Source organism: Sminthopsis crassicaudata, chromosome 4 (assembly GCF_048593235.1).
Source record: "Sminthopsis crassicaudata isolate SCR6 chromosome 4, ASM4859323v1, whole genome shotgun sequence".
Classification (NCBI taxonomy): Eukaryota; Metazoa; Chordata; class Mammalia; order Dasyuromorphia; family Dasyuridae; genus Sminthopsis; species Sminthopsis crassicaudata.
The window spans coordinates 237,778,757-237,800,945 of NC_133620.1; the positions used below are offsets into that span (position 1 = coordinate 237,778,757).

General features: G+C 31.3%; 1 protein-coding gene across 7 annotated transcripts in view; it reads right to left on the minus strand.

Moving 5' to 3' along the window:
- MYO6 (myosin VI) overlaps positions 1 to 22,189 on the minus strand; it is a 189,619-nt gene that overhangs the window by 89,038 nt on the left and 78,392 nt on the right. For all 7 annotated transcript variants that reach the window (XM_074310470.1, XM_074310468.1, XM_074310469.1 and 4 more), the window contains 5 exons: positions 19,499 to 19,568; positions 14,704 to 14,777; positions 9,885 to 10,014; positions 7,661 to 7,766; positions 1,674 to 1,729 (listed from right to left, as the gene is read on the minus strand). In XM_074310470.1, the coding sequence (XP_074166571.1) occupies positions 1,674 to 1,729; positions 7,661 to 7,766; positions 9,885 to 10,014; positions 14,704 to 14,777; positions 19,499 to 19,568 (436 nt within the window). The remainder of the gene's footprint in view (positions 1 to 1,673; positions 1,730 to 7,660; positions 7,767 to 9,884; positions 10,015 to 14,703; positions 14,778 to 19,498; positions 19,569 to 22,189) is intronic.

The window sequence follows — 22,189 nt, forward strand, 5'->3', positions numbered from 1 at the left end:
ATAATGTCCATAAATAATGACTGAACCAAAAACTTCCCAGTGATATTTATTATATTTCTTTTTGTTTTTTGAGAAAATCTTATGTCATTTATAAAAATTATATGAACCTAATAATTATTCATATATTTATTTCAGGGCCACATGAGATACTGTCTTGATAATATATGATTGATTTTGGTTTTACCCTCAGTACTATGGTTCAGGTTTGTTTGGTTTGTTTTATTTTTTTCTTTTAGAAATCTTTACTGAACCAAAGACATGAGAGTGATGAATTTTTGTCCAGAAATTGACAAATATAATTTCAATCTATCTTCTATTAGCTAACAGTTACTTTTCCAAGAGAAAAAGATGAGAAGAGGCCTAAAATTCTTTATGAAAGAGATGACTCAGGTAATGAGGGAATATTTATTCCATTTTAGCTTTATTTTGCAAAGTCTTATTCTAATTATGTGTTATATTAAATGTTAATATTCTCATGTATAGCAATACTTAGGGTAACAGTAAATTAACAAGGAAACTTTAAGACATCCATTTTAAGGACAAAAATAAACAAAAGGCTAATTAAGAGGGGAAAGCTGTAAAATGCCACTGATTTAGAGTAAAGAGAATGTTTTAAGATTAAGGAAAAATAGTTTATAATAAAATAATCACAATATTTATAAAACATTTTAAAGTTTCAAAGAATGAATTCTAAAGGGGGGATTATTTTTTTCTATTGTAGCTCTAGGATAAGGTTTTGCACATATTAAAAATTTAATAAATGACTTTTTTATTCATTCATTCACTTGGCTCATTACCTGGTAAGTCACAAGACAATTAATTTCACCTATACAAGTTCCTAAATTCATCTACTATATCATAGAGGGACAGTGGTTTGCTTGCATGAGTTCACCATGATAAAGTTACAAATCTTTAAAATATTGAAGGATTTTATTAATTTAATTCTTTAAAAGCCTGATCAATTAATACAAAATTCAAAGAGTACCCAATGCTGTATTTTTTAAAATTTTATGACAAAACAAACCAGAAATGTCTGAGTCTCTTTAAGAAACTAGCATAAAAAATTTTATTTTGAAATAAACATATTCTAGGTACATAATGGGTTGTTAATAAATGCTAGCTATAATAATGTAATAAATATCATGAGAGGAAATTCGTTATCTTCTGTACTTAATCAATGTTGAGATAAGTACTACACATGACTTACAGGGGAGAATAGAGGATTAGGATTTAGAAAGGAGATAACCTAATGATAGCTAATAATCTATTGTGTTTAAAAAAAAAAAAAAGAAAAAAAAAGAAAACCCAATAATTGTCATAGTCTCCCCAGGAAATATACCTACACCAACATAATAGTTTTCTACCAAAGAAGGAATAAATATTTATCTTTATTACTTAATGTAGAACATAAAGGTAGAGCCCAGACTTACTTAACGTATTCATCTTGGTCTTAAAACTTAGGTTATTAAAAAAATAATAATAAAATTACCAAATGTTTCACACTTTGATTAAAACTTCAATGAAAAACTAGCCAGACCAGTTATTCTATGCATTAAAGTAAAATAAAAATGTCTTATATAATTCTTACACTAAATGGCAATAAATAAGGATTCCATTTAAATTAGAAATATCATATAATTAAAAACTGGATTCAATTTTTTTAAAAAAAGTACCTTCCACAATTCTATCATCGATATCTTGGCCTGTACCATAGGATTCCGTGAGATATCTGTTTTTAAAAAAATAATAAAATATAAGAAATGGTATTTAGATAAAAGTAAAATGTTATATTCATAATTATACTGACATTAATCACAGAAGCAGTTTTTCAATTTCACAACCTTTCTTCTCACATAACCTATCAGAATTTCTAGTAGAATCTTAGTTTCCAAGGCATCTAAAGCTAATCAGACCACTTTATGGTACACTATATAAACTGGAATAGCGTGCAAAAAGAAGGACATTAGAGAATAAGGCAAGAGTTCTGAGTATTCTCCCAGAAACTTGGCATCTTTTAGAAAAATGGCAGAAAAAAGTATTAAACTACTTTCCCATAAATAATGATACAATGCTATGGACTATTTCTATGGTATAATTTCTTTACTCTCTATACATTTTGTGTTTACCACACTTTGTTATATTAGATTCATTGCAGTAGTCCTCAAACTTTTTAAATAGGGGGTCAGTTCACTGTCCCTCAGACTGTGGGAGGGCCGGACTACAGTAAAAACAAAAACTCACACTCTGTCTCTGCCCCTCAGCCCATTTGCCATAACCTGGCGGGCGGCATAAATGTCCTCAACAGCAGCATCTGGCCCACAGGCCGTAGTTTGAGAACCCCTGATTTGTACCCTGAATAGTCTCTATGAATAATCATGAACCGACTTAAAGAATACATGGTTCAAGATATCATCAACTTAATTTCAATACCTAGAGCATTGGAAGGTAAGGCTCCAACCAAGGAGAGCCTCATGTATCATATATACCAAAGATGCCACAAAATTGTCAACTATCAAATCATAGCATTATTGTTGGAAAGAAGTCCTGGGAAAAAACACTGTTTTTTAACCAGTAAATCTAACCACCAAAACTAAATCAGGTGTCAATATGCATATTTGACTCTTCAGCATATAACTACACAAAACACACAATAAAAGGAAGGCTGAATAAATTATTTCACCAATATTTCCTCTAATAGATGGCCCTGACTTAACTTCTCTAGGTCTCCATATCTACCTTATTTATCTTAGTCCTTCGATAATGGAGCTCTTAAAAAAACATAAAACTCCAAACCAGTCTGATCTCTGGCTTCTGTTCATTTGGTTTCTAATTCAAAAATGGATCACCTCTACCCAGAAGAATATTCTCCTCTGACTCTCTATAATGATAGTTCTAAGCATTAGAAAATTTCAGGCATCTGATAAGAGGAATAGAACAGTCTCCTTCACTGAATCAAGGAAATCTCCATTAATAGAGAGCTTGAGGCCAACTAACCCAATCTATACCTAACCAAGAATTCCCTTTACAAGAGGACCAAAAAGAGGCTACTTAATCTTCATTTGAGGAGAACTACTAATCAAGTACTTCTTAAAATAGCCCAGAAATAACTTTAACTCTCAAGAAATTTTTCCTGCCATCAAATCAAACCTGCCTCTTTACAATTTCTACTACAGGTTCCCATTTCTACTCTACTGACCCAAGCAGACAAATCTAATCCCTTTCCCACCTAATAATCCTTCAAGTACTTGAAGAAAACAATCAACTCTATGTCCCAACCCCTCTACTACTCCCTCCATTCCCCCAAGTCTTCTCTCTTCAAGCAATCCTTATATGGCCAAAACCCTTCATCATTCTAGATGCCTTTACATAGAAGTTCTCAAACTTAAAAATATCTTTCCTAAAATATGGTGTCCTAGATAAACAAAACTGCGTCAGATAATATTTGACTAAGGCAGAATACAGAAGGGTACACATCTCAATAAAACCTTAGAGTACATAAGCTTTCTTAGTTGCCACATCAAACTTTTGATTCATACTGAACTTTTTGGTCCATTAAAATTCCCAAACTTCTTTAAAAAAGAATTACTAACTAACCTATGCTCCAATTTATATTTGTAAAGTTGATTTTTTAAACTATCAAAATTAATTTCAAGCTTATTGAGATCTTTTCAGATACTGATTTTCATCTACTATCTTAGCTATCACTTCTTAGACATCATCTATAAATTTGAAAAATAATGTGTCTATATCTTTTTCCAAATAATTTATAACAATGTGAAACAACACGTGGGCAAAGACAAATTCTTGAAGCATACCATCAAAATCTTATTGATTCTATCTTCACAATATTTATCAAATCCATTTTTCCTTATTCCTATTGCCACTTATACACACTACATCTAATATTACTACTTCTACCTTCTTCTCCCTCCTTAGTACCTCTTCTCTGTACACAGATATGACCATGCTCACAAGTTCAGTAGCTTCCTATAATGTAGTGAATAAAGTTCAAATTTTTTGGTCTCATATTTAAAACTTCATCAAGCACCATACTATTTTTCTAGCCTGATCAAATGTTATTCACCTCTATGTTCCAGACTAACCAGATTTCTCCATATACATTTTGTGCTTTCTCAATTTTCTGCCTTTGCTCATGCTGTTTCATACATCTAGAATGCCCCCTCCAATGTTAGCCAGTTGAAATCATACCCGTCTTTTAAAACTAACTAAAAAACTATCAACAATTATAACCTATATAACATTATACCTAACAAGCAATCATCCAGAATCTGCTTTAAGATCTCTAAGGGGAGTATACATATCCCCTAGTGAAGAAACCCATTCTACATTCTACTTTTATATAAGGCTAATTGCTTAAAAAAAAAAAAAAAAAAAAGAAAATCTGTCTTGGGGCCGCTAGATGGCACAATGGATAGAGCTCCAAACCTGAAGTTAGGAGGACCTGAATTCAAATTCGACCTCAGATACTGAACACTTCCTAGTTATATGACTCTGGGCAAGTCACAACTCCAACTGCCTCAAGGAAAAAAAAAAAAATCTGTCAAAGTCATGCCTCAACAATTCTCTTTGCAATCTCCTCCTCACCCTCTGGATCTGCCCACTGGAACCTAAACTAGACAAACTTAATATTTCCATAGGACAATCCTTCAAATATTTGAAGGCAGCTATCATGTTTCCCTTTGTCTTCTCCATACAAATCATGCCCAATTCCTTTAATAGATTGTCATTTCCTAATGTCTCTTTACCAAATTGGTACCTCTCCTCTGAACAGTTTACCATTTTAAATAATACAATAATATTCTGCTGCATTTGTATACCATATACTGCAGGAGGAAGAGAAACTTTACTTTCCAGTTTAGAGTCACTATGAAAAAAAGCTACTATAAATATTTTTGTACATATTAGCCTTTGTCTTCTTTCTTTGGCCTTTCTGCGATATATGTTTGATTATAGTATCAATGGGTCAAAAGACAGGAACAGTTTAGTGACTTTGAGAACATAATTCAAAATTGTTTTCTGGAATAGCTGGACATATTCACAATTCTATCACAATGCTTTTAGTGTGCACCTAATTTCTCACAGTCCCTCCAATATTTACCATTTTTTCCTTTTTCTTTTCATCTTATCCAATCTTACTGATCTTCTATAAGCTGTCTTGCCCAATCCCATTTAATTTTAGTATCTTCTCTCTCTTTTGTTTACTATTTATCCTCGTATAACTTGTTTGTATATATTTATTTGCTTTTTGTCACCTGCATCAAAGTGTGAGTTCCTTGAAGGCAAGGGATGTTTTTTGCCTCTTTTTGTATCTCTAGCACTTTAACACTAGCCTGGTACATAGTAGGCACCTACTAAATGATAAACTAGAGCAACTTTAAATTGCATTTTTTTCTATTGGTGATTTTAAACTTTTTTTTATATGGCTGTTGATAGTTTAGATTTCTTCCTTTGAAAAAGTTCCTGTTCATGTCCTTTGACAATTTATATAATGGAAAATGATTCAGTCATAAATTTGAATGAGTTCCCCATATAGATTGAAAATGAGGCTTTTATCAGAAAAAGAAAAGATTTTTCCCCTTTTACTTTCTTTCCTTCCAATTTTCTCTAAATTATTTTGTTTGTACGAAAACTTAATAATTTTATGCAAAGTTTTCCATATTATATATGGTCATGAACTATTCTGCAACCTACCACACATAGAGATTTTGAGTATTAGTTATGGTGAAATCTATTAAAAATATTTTAAACACTTTAATTATATAATCAAAAATGCACATGATATCTCTTGTGATCTCTATTTTGTTTGTTAACAATCTCCTCTACTCTCTATAGATGAAAAAAAAATGTCCTTCAAATTGGTTGTGTGAACATATAAAATATATAGTAATCTGAAGGCTACAATAAAATCCATCTTATGTTAATAGTTTTAGCTAAAGTCCTATACCTAAGTTTCGTGGTTCCATGGAAGTGACACTACATTCTCTAAAGCTATCCAGGGCAACACAAAGTTTAGGCTAAAAAGATTTTGAGTTCTGACTACAAATAGCTATGTATACATTCAGAGAGTCTCAGCACCAAAAGTTTGACTAGTAGCTAATAAAATAGTAGCCAGAACAATTCCTAAAAAATGACTGAAGAAACTAATTGACCAGGTCCTTCCTAACTGTAGTATTAGCAATCTAGCCCTCAAAATGAGCTGACCTTTAAAATGCACAAAAGTGGAACAAACTCATTTACAAGTATGAATGAAGTTTCCTTTTCTTCTCCCCCAAAGCCAGCTGAAAGAATTCTATTTTGAGCAAATTTTGTCCTTACTAATGTACAACAAAAAATGTACAATACAATGTACAATACAAATATCATAAAAATCTTTTGAATTTTAATATTTTAAAATGTACAATCATATAGATGACAAATAATTTTTAAAAGCACATTAAGGAAAAAAAGACAAAATAGAAAACACAAACTACCCATTCAGAGGCTGTTCTCATCTTTAATATTATTTTAATATTTTATTTTTACATTACTTTATTCTAAGACAAGTAACATTCAAAATTACAATTATTTCAGAACTAACACTTGAAATTTACTGCTGGATTCTAAAATATGTTTATTTGCTTGAATCAGTGGCCTGCCATTGGAAAACTATAAGGGTTAAATGGAGTGCCTTGCCCTGAGAATAGTTGGACTTTAAGTATAAATATTAACAACTTGGTAGAGGAAAAAGTCTCTTGATACTTTGCTCTCCAGGTTCCTTTAAAACAGAAAGTTTGCAGCAATGAGGAAATGAGTTTTCTACACAGTGAAAAGGAAGCTAAGTGAAACAATAGCAATCTGCCATTACAAAACTCTTTAAGAAAAATTTTATAGTCATTTCCCAGTGTATAATGGAGAGCAAAAGCCTAAAAAAGTATTTTTATATTTTTATGAGCATTGTTTTAAATTCAATTTAAATCAACCAGTATTTGTTTTTATATATTTATTTATCAGTTAGCAAAGAGTATGCTAAGAGAAAATGTGTTATAAATATGCCATGGTTACTGTCTTCATGTAGCTTGAAGTTTATAAAGTAATTCAGCATAATTTCTTTTTTATCCGGAGAAGGAGAGGAAAAGGGAGAGGGAGGAGAGAGGAAGGAAACGGAGAGGAAGAGGGAAATAGGGAGAGAGAGAGAGAGAGCAAGGGAGGAAGAGATAGGAAGAGGGAGGGGGAGAAAGACAGGGAGAAGGAAGGGAGGATAAGGAGGGGGAAAGGGAGGCAGGGAGGGGGAGAGGGAAAGGGAAAGGGAGGGGAACAGGGAGAGGAAAAGAGAGAGAGGGAGGGAAGGAGGAATGAGGGAAGGAGGGAGGAAGAGACAAGGATAGAGGAATAAGAAGTCTGTAAAATGAGGAAGAGGGAAAGAAGGGAGAGAGATGGGAAGAGAGAAAGAGGAAGGAGAGACAAGAATGAGAAAGAACAGAGAGGAGCAAGTCAAAAATAAACACACAATCACCAGAATCATTCTGGCAGCATTGTTGTTGCTGTTGCTGTTGTTGCTGTTCAAATAACACCTAAGCACTCATAAATCCAATCAAAATATGTTTTAAAAAAAATCAGTATAACTACAATTGTTTGTTAAAGTTTCCAGAGAGATACTCACCTAAGAACAAATTTAGTATTTTCGGTTTTGCCAGCCCCTGATTCTCCAGAGACAATGATCGATTGACTCATTTTGAGTACCTTCATGTCTCGAAAAGCTTTGTCAGCTAAAATCAAAATAACATGACAAATGAAGGGTATCCAAAATTATGTTCACCAATTTTATCTTCTGTATGATATTCTACTTTAACGTGCATTTATTCTAGAGAAATTTTAACAATATAAAAAATAGCACATGGGATTTTTTTTAATAATTAAATTTATAAATGCATTTTGCTACTTAAAATTCCCTCATAATTTTTACCAATTAGTAAACATGAAATGCAAATAATGGTATTTATGTGTTATAATATCTCTACTGTGAGCTACATCATGGATTTCTAACACTAAAACCAATATCCACAGACAGTACAAATACATAGTTTAAAAAAAAAAAAAAGTTCAGTTAACACAGTTAGTGAAGTTCCCCAATAAAAGTGGGAGTGGAGATGAATTTTTAATTTCAAAACTCTAGAATGCAAATGGGTATTTAAAAAATTGTAACAAAATTAAAACAAAATTGTGAAACTGGTTGCTTTTTTTTTTTAATTTTACTAGAAACTCAGTTTAAACAGCCAAAGAGTTAGAATTCAAGAACATACCATTATAAAAAGATTTTTTAATCACTTTCTAGACTTCTTTAAATATATTGCTATTACATGTTTTTAACATTGTCCTCCCTAATCCAACATTAAAACTGGTATATTATCTAAATTTTAAGGCTATGTCAAAAGAGTAACTATAAACTTAATTGCACATTTCATTAAAGAAATTCTAAATTATGTTAATGTAGGTTCAAAGCAGAAACCTTGGCTTTACTAAGAATTTATTTATCTTATGTCAATCATAACTAACCAATAACCTGCCTCAAAGAGGTAAAACATTTCAGTATATGCTTCAAACCCTAAAACATGAGGCTGACTTAAAAAAGGATTCCCATTCAAAATGTGTACCAGCCACTCAGTTGTGCCTTCTCAACAAATTATTTAACAAGAAGTCTCTGTATTCATTTGTAGGAAAGTTCTAAACACCAGGTTATTAGTGCCATAAAGAATTTTTTAAAGAGGGTTTAGGAGAAGACATGGCAATCAAACTTTGCAAAGTCCCTTTAATCGGTAAAAAAAAAAAAAAAAAAAAGTATTCACTTCTCCATTTGTCCAAAAGCTCCAGTGTCTCAAGTGCAAACAAAATAATACATTAAAACAGAGGCCCTCATGCCATGGCATTAGATTCTAGATGCTTTGTAATACTTCTTTTTAATTAAATGTTCAATAAGATGCTAGAACTATATTTTCCTGTCAAGTTTACAAAAGGAACAAAGATAAAGCTGAAATATGAAGGCTGCTTAGAACAACAAAACCTGGTTAAGGCTCTGTTGATAATAGCTAACAGCTCTCAGACTAGCTTATGTCTGAAATTGTGAAAAGTAAAGCCTTGTATATGCAGTAATTAGTCAAATCATGAGAGGCACATGGGGAAAAGCTACACATCTGGGTATTTACTAAAACTGCAATGCCATCTGTGTATTAGGATTACTTAAAGAGGGAAGAAATGAATCTTAATTCTCTTTTATACAAGGAATATGTTACACATCATTTTCATCTTACTTCTCTCCAAAGCCCTTTGCAAATAAAAGTTCACATTATGATCACACAATTCAAGAACCTCATAACACTATAATGAATGGCTAAAACACAGTCTGGCTAAGGCCAGCACAAGCCTCTTAGAAGCCCAGATTTAATAGACTATGTCCAGGACATTATGAAGAAAAGTATTTATATATGATAAATATTAATATATGTCAATAATCCAAAAAGTCATTAGAGGTCAAGATTTTCTTACCCAATTTTCAACATAGCAGAAAATATCTAAGAAAACGTGAGCATATCTCAAAATTTTTGTCAAGGATGAAAGGATATGTATAACTATATGCTATCATTTCACAGCAAAGGTATGCTTATGCTACACAAGACCATTTGTGAAAATGCTTCCAAAATGATATACATTTCTGTAGTAATGGTTTTTCTAAATTATATAGCTATACATTAAAACTTTTCTTTATCTGATAGGGTAAAAGAAAAAATAATTTCAGTTTATTTCTACAATATTAAGAAAGAAAAAATTCAAAATTCCTAGTTCATAAAAAAAATAAATTAGCTAATGATTCTTATAGTTAGATTACATACCAACTGCAAAGACATGAGGTGGCAATACTCCAAGAGATTTTCCTTGATACTGCTTAATTGTTTCTGAAGAATATATTTTAGGTATGTCAAAGTATGGGTTCACTGCAATCAGGATGTTAGCCACATATGTCTGAAAATTTTAAAAAATAATGTCTATTAATGCAACAGATTTTTATTTAAATTAAAATTAAATGAAGTGCTTTTAAGAATTCTCTTATCTCAATTTTAAGTACATCAGAAAATTTTCAAATGAAATACAAATAACAAAAAAGCCATTAGATCACAACAGCATAAATTTAAGGCTACTATATACTAAAACATATCATCCACATGCTAAATATAAAAAAATCATCAGTTATCTCTAAGTTTATAACAACTCTAGTAAGTAGTTTAAACATCTAAAAATGCCTTTAGTGTGAAAATTTATTTTCTTGTTTTTAAAGATGCAGGTTTTTATCATTTTTCAGTTATACTATGTTAACATAATAAAAATATTAAAAATTATATTCAATTTAAATCCTAATTAAAAATTATACTGTGTATGTATCTACTAAGACAAAATAAAGTATCACCTCCAGCAGCAACCTAAGGATATAATCAATGCATCCAGACATAAGTAGCATTACCCAAAGGAGTAATGGATCTAGACATCTGAGAAAATAGCTTGACCATGGAGCCCAGAAAAAATCACATGGTTCAATGGAAGTCCAAAAGTAGCTCTCTTACTTTTGTAATTCTTTCCTTAGCCATTTGGAAAATTACTTAAATACTACTGATGTCCACAAAAGAAGAATGACAGTTTACAGGGCTCTGCACAGGTGCTATCAAGTCATGCTTCAATTTTGATCAGTTTGACAACAACCAAATATTCTGTAGTTTGAAGCAAATTTAAATGCTTTCATAGTTTTAAGAATCTTTTAAAATATAAATATAAGAAGCATATTTTAATTCTAGTACTTAATTATATATAGAAGATAGCAAAATATAAATATATAACTAAGCAATACATGCAGTAATTATATATGTATAATTACTAAGCTAATCAGTGTAAGACTGTCAACCATCAAAAATCTCAAAACTCTCTAGAACACTGATGTCTCTGAAGAGACACAGCTCTCTACCCAACTTGGTTATAACCTAAAGATTTTTCCATGATCAAATTTGATTCTGGTAGAGTCACATAACCCTAAATTTCTACTTTAGTGCTACTATTGCCATAACTACCAAGTACACATTAGTGTTTAATAAGTAACTTAAGCATTATTTTAACATTTATAATTAATCTGTAATTTTAAAAAGGCAAGGATCTAAGGGAGTCAGCAGATGAGGACATCTTTCCCCACAGGGGAAAGGATAATTACAAAAAAGTCAATAACACTAGCAAATATGGGGAGGGAAGTATATACAAAATCTAGTTTTTTTCTTTTTCTTTTGTGTCTAGTCAAGTAAGGGTAAAGTATAGTAATCCTCAGCAGTTAATTAGGCATGCCAAAAAAAGATACCAAAAACATTTCCTGGATATAGAAAGAGAAAAAATTATTGATAAGAATGTTTTCCAAAGGAGTAAAAGAAAGTTTCAAGGGTTTTTAGATCTAGTAAAAAGCCACTCCTCAGAGAGTATCCAGTTTCAGGAAAGATTCAGAATCATTTTGGAGTATTTAAAGTTGAAATAATACAAATGATAGGTGCCTATCAAATGGACAATGGGTGAAAAATTGTGGTGACAAAAGTTGCTGTTGTGAGAAATGATGAATGGGATGGATTCAAAAAAACCTGAAAAAATTTGTATAAATTGATGCAGAATTAATTGAGTAGAACTAGGTTATATAATAATTACAAGTTATATAATAAATTACAATAAAATGAAGGGAAAAATTTTGAAAGAACTCTGATTAATTCAATAATCAATAATGATACCAAAGGACTGCTAGTGAAGCCTGGTTCCCATCTCTTGGTAAAGAACAGATGAGATAAAGGTACAGACAGAAATACATTAGCCCCAGAGCTCAAACTTCTTCAGTACCTCCTGCTCCTGGAGCCCTTTTCTCCCTCTAATTACAATGGATGAAGGTAGACATTTCAGAGTTTCTTCAAGGTCCTCCATTTAAGAAGGGTCTCCAAAAAAACTTTTTTCTTTTCTCTTCATTTCCCAACCAGCTGCATTCCTCTGGACTTAATTATTAGCAGAATTCATTATTCTCCCCCTTTTCAGCTCCTTTCTGATTATTGACATCCCCCTTTAGATTATGAACTCCATGAGAAACATAACTACCTTTTGCCTTTCTTTATATGCCCAGTACTCAATTCTCTGGTACATAAATAGAAACTTTAAACATTTATTGACTGACCATTGAAAAATGCTTGCTAATTAATTAATTAATTATTCGTATGGTCGAGCCATTAAAGGTACTACAAATAATGGCTAAGAAAGAAAGGGAGGGCAAAGTTTCTCATTTGCAAAACCAAATAAGTAACATTTGCATTTGTTAAGTTACAACTTTCACTAAATATACAAAACAACCTTCAAAAGTCACATAAGTCATCACTGAACCTTTGATCAAGAACAAAAAATCACTTAGGTTGGTCAAAGAAAAAAAACTGCAGACCCATTTTAACTGAAATTATTACAATACTATACTAATTCTGGTACTAATTATCCCCACTATCAAGTGCATTAACATTTCAGGACCATATGCAATGGAAAACTGTTGAAGGTGACAAGTTAATATGTAAAATGTCTTAAAGGCATTAACAACTTAATAAAGCTACCTCAGATGTGTTCATTTAAATATTTTGATTTTGTTTTCATCTTTCAATATTTTAGGTCAACATAGAGATTTGGTTCTTGATCCATGATACATTCTATGATAACTTATGTTTATGCAAAATCAACAATTAAAAGCTGTCATGTAAAATATGTTAAAAAATACCAAATCAAGCAATACAATCAAGAAAACAAAACACAATTCTCCAGCTTGAACCATTTTCTATATTTCCACTATATTTTATTTTACCCCATGTGCTAATAAGTATTATCATGAATGTCTATTCCATCTGAATATAAAAGATCCCTCATAAAGAAAATCAGAGTAGAATAGGTAGAGGTACCGTTCAGGAGAAAATAAAAAGCTAGAAGGAAAATACTCAACCAAATAAGTTATATAGCAGATCACAAAAGATACGAGACTTTTTCATTACATGGAATTGATCTAACATTTCTGAAAAGAAATTAAGAATTATTTTTAAGTGACTAACGCAAAGACTTCAAAGAGGTCAAAGAAAGGAATCATATGTGCCCCCCCCCAAAAAAAATCACAGGAAACATTTCTATAGTATCAAAGAACTGGAAGCAAAATATCGACTGATCAGAGAATGATTAAACAAAGAGTGACATAAAGAAATAATGGAATATTGCTGTGTTTACAAGAAATGCTAAATATGAACAATACAGAAAAATATGGAGTGATGCTTCATAAAATAAGCAGAATAAGGAAAAACATACACCAAATACATCTGTATATAAATATGCATTATATATATATACATCACATGTATATATATATATATATGTGTGTAATTTATATAAATTAAGAATTTATACATAAATTAAGAAACAATGAAATAAAACGAATGTTGTGTAATTTTAATGACTGAGATATGATCCTGCAAGAAGCTAAGAAAACAAAACACTCTACTTTTTTATATAGAAGTAGAAGCCTATGGATGAGAAACCTACATAGACTTTCAGATGTAATGAAAATGCTGGTTAATTATGCTCAACTGCTTTTTTCCTTTCTTCTTTAATGTTACAAGGGAAGGATCAGTAGAGCAGGAAAGGGGGATATATTTGGAAATGAATGTGATGTATGATTATGTAAAAAATAAAGGTGTTAATAAAATGAATTTTTTAAATATGCCTAGGATTTGGAAAGTGAATAAAGACTATTTCAAAATATTTATTAGAATTGTAACATCTGGTTTTACTAAATATATCTTTTATTTTGTTTTTCCAGAACTAAACTTAACTTATAAATATTATCTTAAATGTATTATTTTTTTTTCTTGGCATGAAAAATGAAAGTCTTCTTTAAGAAGAAATAATAAGGCCACAAAAGTAAATAATTGAAAGCTAGTAAGTGGTATATCTTGGTAAAGGCTAGATTAGTTCTGTCTAACAGCTGTCACTGAGCAGATGGCAAAGACCAAGTGTAATTTAGTTATAATTAAGTTACTACAAATGGCAAATCAATAGCAATATAAAAGATTAAGATGGTCATTTGATCTAGGTGTCAAAGAAGCCATGTGTTTTCTTCGTTCAAAAATAATGAAGAGAAAGAAGCTTGTCTTTAGTAACAGTAGAACTTCTAGCAAAGTAATTTATCTACAGCCAGGATAGCAATTTACTTCTATCCTATATTCAGGATTAAATCAAATTAATAATTTCATTCTGGATAAAATTAAAATCATTTCATTCTGAAACATCTAGATATTTGAAACAAATCTCAAATATATGCCTCAAAAGAAAAATTTAAGTGATTTTTTAATATTCTAGATTTTCCTAAGTAGGCATACAGTATTTCCTTTATAATGTATTGTTGTACTCATAGACAGAAAGTTTTAAATACACAAGTCACTACAAATTTACAATCTTCATTTTGAATCCTTTTCATAATGAAATAATGATAAACTCTGATTCTATAACTAGCTGTTCCATTCAAATTATTTTCATAAACAAAAATAAAATAAAATTATATAATGTGATATAAAATAATTCCTATTCATAAAATATTAAACAATTAGATGTTTTTATAATACTTACATAAATCCTGTCTTTACTATATCGTACTTTGATATTATGGAGGAGTGTGGCTTCATTTAAGTACATTAGTGAACCTAAAACAAAATATTAGGAAATTAATTTATGTGGAAAAAGAAAAAAGAAAAGAAAACTGAAACTGAATAGTTCTGACCAATAGTAAATTGATTTGTTAACTTTGCTGTAAAATCAGTCTTTTTTAAACCATGGTACCATGTAATCTGATCTGTTTTTCTTTTAAAATAGATAAAAATTCTCTATAAGTTTTTATTGGCATAATTCAATTGAAAATTAGGTTACTTTTTTTGGCCAACCTAGTGACTTTCATCAGTATAGGAAATTCTTCCACCAATGCAAAAGGTGATTTTGCTCTTTTAGTCAGTCAACAAGTACTTAAATGCAAGTGTTGTACAAAAAAATTGTTAGATCATTTCACTGTGTAATGATAAATACCTTTGATTAAAAGAAAAAAAAAATCAACACTTATTTCTAACTAGCACTCACATTCTTGCTGTTTTTTCCCCAACCCACTCCATCCCCAGATTTCTTATACCCTATTAAAAATCTCTCTACTTGATGTTCTCATCAGAACTTCAACTTCATTGTCCAAAACTGGACTAATTTTCATTCCTATGTTCATTGCAAACCCACAAACTAGCATAATGTGATCATTTTGTCAATAACCCATGTACAAAAATCCTAATTTATCTTTGATTTTTCCTTCTGTTCTCTTAACTTCCCACACCCAAGTATTATCAATCTACCTCTTAATATGTCTTGCATCTCAGGCAGCAAGATAACACAACAGGCATAACATCAGCCCTGAGTTCAAAAAGCCTCAGACACTAGTTGTGTAACCCTAAGCAAATAATTTAACCCTGATTGTCTCTCTACCCCACCTCCAAAAAATTAAATAATGTATATATATATGTGTGTGTAAGTGTGTATCTTGCATCTGTCCCTTTCTATCTATTCCTACTATATTGATTACCTCATACCTGAATTTATCTTCCCACTCCAATCATTCTGTCACTTCAAAGCATCCTGATATCAGACTGATTCCCCTAAAAGAGTGATCTAAATATATCATGTCACTGCTCAAAAAGTTTCAGTGGCTCCTTACTACATATAAATATGGTCAAAATGTCTTAGCTTCACATACAAGCCTTTCACAATCTGACTAACATTTCTCACATAACTTCCCACTAATCTTATGGTCCAAACTAAAAGATTAAGTATTACCTGGAAGTTAGATGGCATAACGCATAAAGCGCCAAGTCTGGAATCAGGAGAACCTGAGTTCACCTCCAACTTACTACCTCTGTGTGACCCTGAGCAAGTCACTTAACCCTATTTGCTTCAATTTCCTCATCTCTAAAATAAGCTGAAGAAGGAAATGGCAAACTACTCCAGTATCTTCCCCCCCTCAAAAAAAAAAGAAGAAGAAAGGAAAAAAAGCCCAAATGAGGTCAAAAGAGTTGAAATGGTGAAGTGACTGAACCACATTGAGAGTGTTCCCACCCTTCCCTCTGATTGGAATGCCTTCCTATTTCAATCTGTAGAAATTCTATGAATACTATACCCACCAAGGATTCTCTAATCTTCATCCCCAGTTCAAAGGAATCTTTTCCTCCCTTGTTTTTTGGTATTTGTTATAATTCATAACCTTGTAATATGATTTAGACATATTATCTCCCCTAGTTGATTATAAACTCCTTGAGGGTAAGAATGTTTGTATATCTCACAACAGAGAACACAGAACCTTGCAAATAGTAGGCAATCAAACATTTGAACTGAATGAAGTTGTTTTTGGAAAGGAGGCTTAACTAGATGATCTATCAGCTTCAACCCCCAGTAAGTAAAAATTCATTTATAAAATTAATTACTTTATATGTAAGTATTCATACACAGACACACAGACACACAGAGAGAGAGAGAGAGAGAGAGAGAGAGAGAGAGAGAGAGAGAGAGAGAGAGAGAGAGACTGAGAAAAGAAGAAGCAGAGGAAAAGAGAATAAAAGAGACAAATCGAGATACAGACAGAAAATCTAGGATTTCATTAATGTAGAATGAGGAAATGTCCACTTCAATAAAGATCAGCAATTACTCTGCAACTTATTAGAGTTGCTGAGACACAACGAGGTTAAATAACTTCCTTATATTCATATAGACAATAGGAGAAAAAAAAAAGTGACATTTGAATCTTGGTATTTCTATCTCCAAGTCCAATTCATCTGTAGATGACAAATCATCTATACTATGCTGTGCATATTTGTGTGTTCATATATATCTTATAGTTGATACCCAAAAATAGCACTATTTTCTTTAAAGAAATACTAGATATCATTTTATAAAGTTAGTTCATATTTATATATTCCTTGATTACTATGTAACAATCAATCAAAATAAACAGAACCATCATACTGAGTTCTATCAGATAAAATGCTAGAAGATCCCAAAACTCTTTTCTTCAAAGCATAGAATTGAAAGCAAAGTGTTTCAAATGTCAATAAACGTTTCTATTTCAAAAGAAGCTTTTTTTTAAGACTTCGAAGTACTTTACAGACATTATATACTTATTCATTACAGTATCACATTGATGCAGATAAGAGGAATTCATTCTAGTATTCACTTCACAAGGAAGCACGAAACAAAGCAAATGTATCTCTTGGCAGACAACCAGACAGTCTGGCATCAAACTTGAGACAAAAGATCTAATGAAGTAATAGAGTAGTCTTGTCAGCTGTGAAACCTAGGCCTATCCACTGAAAGCATGTTCATCTTTCTGAAAAGTTAAGGGTGAATCATTTACATAGCCTATGATAGAGTTTCAAAATAGGAATTATAATTATATAGATATCATACTCAGCATTAACTCTGTTACATAGGCTGGTTCTGATGAAAATAGTTGACAAATACTAACTAGTTGCTATACATACAGCATCATAAAAAAGGATAACCAAATATACAGAGCATATGGCATAAAGTTATAAAACATTAGAGTCATGGGATCATAGATTTAGGACTGTAAGGAACCTTAGAAGTGCAACCTCCTCATTCTAGATATTAAGTAATGTGGATGCAGAGAGGCTAAGTTATTTGCCCAAGGTCACACAGAAAGTAAAGCTGTGATTTGAACCAAAATTCTCTGGTTCCAAGTTCAGTACAAGTTCTGCTAGACAATCAGAAAAACAATTGTACACAAGCACAGAGATAACCAGAGACAGGCAATTTAAAAAATGTAAATAAAACAAAAAAAAAATAATCTTAAATCCATGCAACCATTTTGCAATTTATTAGGTGCATGAAGATTTAGAAAATCTCATCAAAGCACTGAGTCTTATATCAACTACAAAAGTAAATTCTTTCTCTTGGGTCTTTAGTTTTGTACTGACCTATGATTTCATGGCTCTTGGAAATTACCTCTACAGAAAATCTCTCCATTCACTTAGATGCAGCTTATAATTAGGTACTGCAATCAAGGTCAACTGATGTGCCCCGGGGTCATTTTGTTAAAATATGTCAGATATGGCACTTAAATCATGTCTTAATGTTTCTAAGGCAAGTCCTCTATCTACCATGACAGATTGCCTATCATTCCTAAGTACTCTTAAAAATTTTAAGAGAACAAAAAATATCTCATTTATTCTTTCTTCATTTTCCTTTCTTTTACTTTTATTTCTTTACACAAAACAGTCTCTAATAGAATACAACTCATCCTTCTTTCCTAAATTTGTTTATCAACATATTTTCTTTGATTTTTTTTGGAACTCTTTGTCATTATTTTCCTTAGACATTAAACTTCCAATACTTAGTCAAGTGTGATTTTTATCCAAGCTTAGTCAAGGGTGATTTTTATCCAAGCTTAATCAAGGGTGATTTTTATAAAAGTGTTAAGACAAAAATATTTTTTAAGATTTTTGTAAGCAGGGGCAAATAGGTGGTGCAGTGGATAGAGAACCAGCCTTGAAGTCAGAAGGACCTGAGTTCAAATCTGTCTCAGACACTTAACACTTCCTAGCTGTGTGACCCTGGGCAAGTCACTTAACCCCAATTGCCTCAGCAAAAAAAAAAAAAAAGAAAGAAAGAAAGAAAGAAAAAGAAAAAAAAAATTTTTGTAAGCACTGACTACTAATATTAAAAAGCCCATGATACAAATGCTATAATTATCTAACAGGATTTAAAATTTCTTAAACAAAGTATTGTCTGATCTTGGGGAGAGAAATGATAATCAGTTGACTAAACAACAGATCATATTTCATTTATTTGTTTGTTTTGACAAGGAAATTTTGGGTTAAGTAATTTGCTGAGGATCACACAACTAGTGAGTGTTAAGTGACAGTTAAACAGTCACCTGGTGAGCTGAACTCAGCTCTGCCTGAATCAGAGCTGGTACTCTTATCTTCTACATCATCTAGCTTCCCCACAAATTATTTTTTCATGCTAATCAAATTATATATAACTGACATTTATGCTGCATTTCACATGTACAAAATACTCTAATGTTAATTACTAGTTATTATATGATTAAACTATACTTATGAGCTAATTTCTATGAAGTTGAATTTTTCCATCTAATTTAGCATTTAAAATTATTGAACTATAGATATAGTTCCAAACATATTCACTTTGTTTAAGACAAAATTTCAAAATAACTCAAAATTTCAAGCATAGTCAAATATTACCATTCTAAACATTACCACTCAAGATAAAAAGTATAACCTAGTTCAAAAAAATCATTGATTACCTTCTTTTTCAACATCTACTGTTCTATTTTATTTTTTTTCTTTTTACTTACAGTTATCTTCCACATCTTTTTTACTATCCTCTTCTGCAGGAAACACTTGGTTTATAAGAGCCAAAAATGTCTACACACACATACACAAAAAAAAAAAAAAAAAAAAAAAAAAAAAAAAAAACACACACAAAAAAAAAAACACACAAAAAAATTCAGATTTTGAAATACATAAGTAAAAGATAAAAGAAATGGTAGTAATACATTTTTCTTTCAATAACAGATTGCTTTTTCTAATACACAAATTTTTGCTTAACAAATTAATCAAAGATATTAAAAGATACCATTAAATATACTATTATTAAATACAAACACTACAGTGAAATAAAGGCAACCAAATTTCCTGTGTAATACTCAGAGGCAAAGCAAGGGTGTAATTTTATTAAGAAAAAATTGCATCTCTGAATTATTTAATAATTCACCACCCAAGATCACAAAATGTAGAAAATAACAATTATGTTTCATTATACATTCAGACACTTATTTAAAGCAAAAGAAGTAGGGCAGAAAAGGGACAACTCAGAGATACTAAAATCTATAGTTTAGAAGAAAAAAAAACTTTTATTCAAACATTTATCAGTTGAGAAAGTATTCACCAAAGTATTTGTATCATAAAGCTTTAACAAAGTTCATGGTCAGAATGAATTAGTGTAACAATTAAATGCTACAGTTACCATTTTGGTACAAATATATTATGTGATAGAGAACTTTTTATTTCAAATAAAGATCCTGCAGGATCCTGCAGGAAAGGGAAAATTCTGTGAACTTATCAATAAATCATTATATATTATGTGAATAATTTGTATGGATTTACATACATTTACATGGGTCCCAGAAAAGAACTTCATTTTTAAACTGAAATTCCATGTTCCTGGAGTTGTCTTTATATACACAAACCCCAACTGAAAAAAAATCTCCCAAACCCAGATAATCCAATAGAAACAATGTTATAAATAGTAGTTAGATTCTCATATTTCTCTTCAAATACCTATTAGCTCATATTTCGGCTGAATGTTAGCTATTGATACAATAAATATTTATTGTTTCCTGGATGTACTATTATTCTAAACAATGGTGAGATATAAAATCTGGATAAGACATTCCAAATTACTATGCAAGAATTAATTATAACAAAGTTATAATCCTACAATATCTTCATTAACCATCTGTCAATATCCATCTTCCTCCTATCACTTATTATGTCCCTTCAGTTTACTCTAACTACCTATATCAGTAAATCTTAACCAGACACACCATACCTAGGCATAAATCCTTTTCTGCAGTTACCTCTCCAACTCTCATACTGACTCCTTCACCTTCAGCTCTCTCCTACTATGGGTACTATATTCTACTAAATCTTAACCACTGTATTTCAATATCCCCTCCCATTTCAGTGTTAAATCCTCCCTTAATCCTTTCCCTTTTCCCTCTACTACCTATCCTAAATGCAAAGTAGTTTTCATTTTGGACTTTTAAAAAAAATTTTTCCTCTCTTTGTTTATCTTTAAATAATATCACTTGTTATATGAGATAGCTCTGGGAAGAGAAAATGAAAGAATACTGGTGTGACTATGATGGTGTTTTAAAAAACCAAGATATCAATAAAAATTTAAGTTTTAGAAAGTGGTATTTGGATGAGAATTATCTGCTAAACCTCTCCAGATTTGTCCCCCCTCCTTTTCCATTTCCCCAACTCACAGATTTGGGAAAAGTTTTAGCATAGTCCTTGCTTCCCATACCCAAAGTACCCAAAGTTAGGTTATTATTCTACAATCATCTTCCATACCACATGCTGCTTTGAATTTTAAGCCATCTGATAAACTGATGTGATCTCTGTCATTGACATGTGTCACCCTTTTCTCTCCCCATCATTATTTCAACACCTACCCTGATGATCTTCCAATTTTCCACTTCTTTTAGAAACTGGAAATACAAAAATAAGCCCTCTCCTCAAGAAACTAATCTTCCCTTAGGCAGATACAAAATGCAGTCAAATAAATATATTTCACAATAAGAAACGAATACTAAGAGAAGGAGGACAAAAGGCAGAACATTCAGGGCAACCAAGACAGATTATATTATATGGGTGGACCAGATTTCTCTGCTATTCATCCAACTGCCTAGGACATTCTAGACAATAAGGATTCTTTATCTATTTGGTTTTTCCTCAATGGAGAGTCAAGCCTAACTCTTAAATAACCAGAAAACTCATTTAGGAGAATCTGAAACTTATTTGGGGATTTAGGCAATTGGTATAGCATTACTAAAGGAGATACGAAATGGAGTAGATACAGGTTCAGCTTGGAGGCAAAAAGATTAGTTTAAACCTGTTGTAGACACTAGCTGTGTGGCTCAGGGCCTATCACAATCTCTATCACCCTCAAATTAAGATCTGAAAAACTGGAATAATAACAGCACTTATGTCACAGGATTGTTATGAAGATCAAAGGAGATAATATATACCAAGTGCTTTTCAAATCTTAAAGTATTTATAAATCTGCAAATGAAAGTGTCTGAAAAACTTTACCACCTAGAAGAAATCTTTGTTCTGTTTGGATTCTGAAAATAGCCATTGTCCATGACAGATATTTACCTTTAGTTCTTCATCTGATATTAATAATCAAATTTCTTTTTGCTGTAGCATTTTTCAAGGAATCTTGAATTTATATAATTTTGATATTTGCACAAGAAACA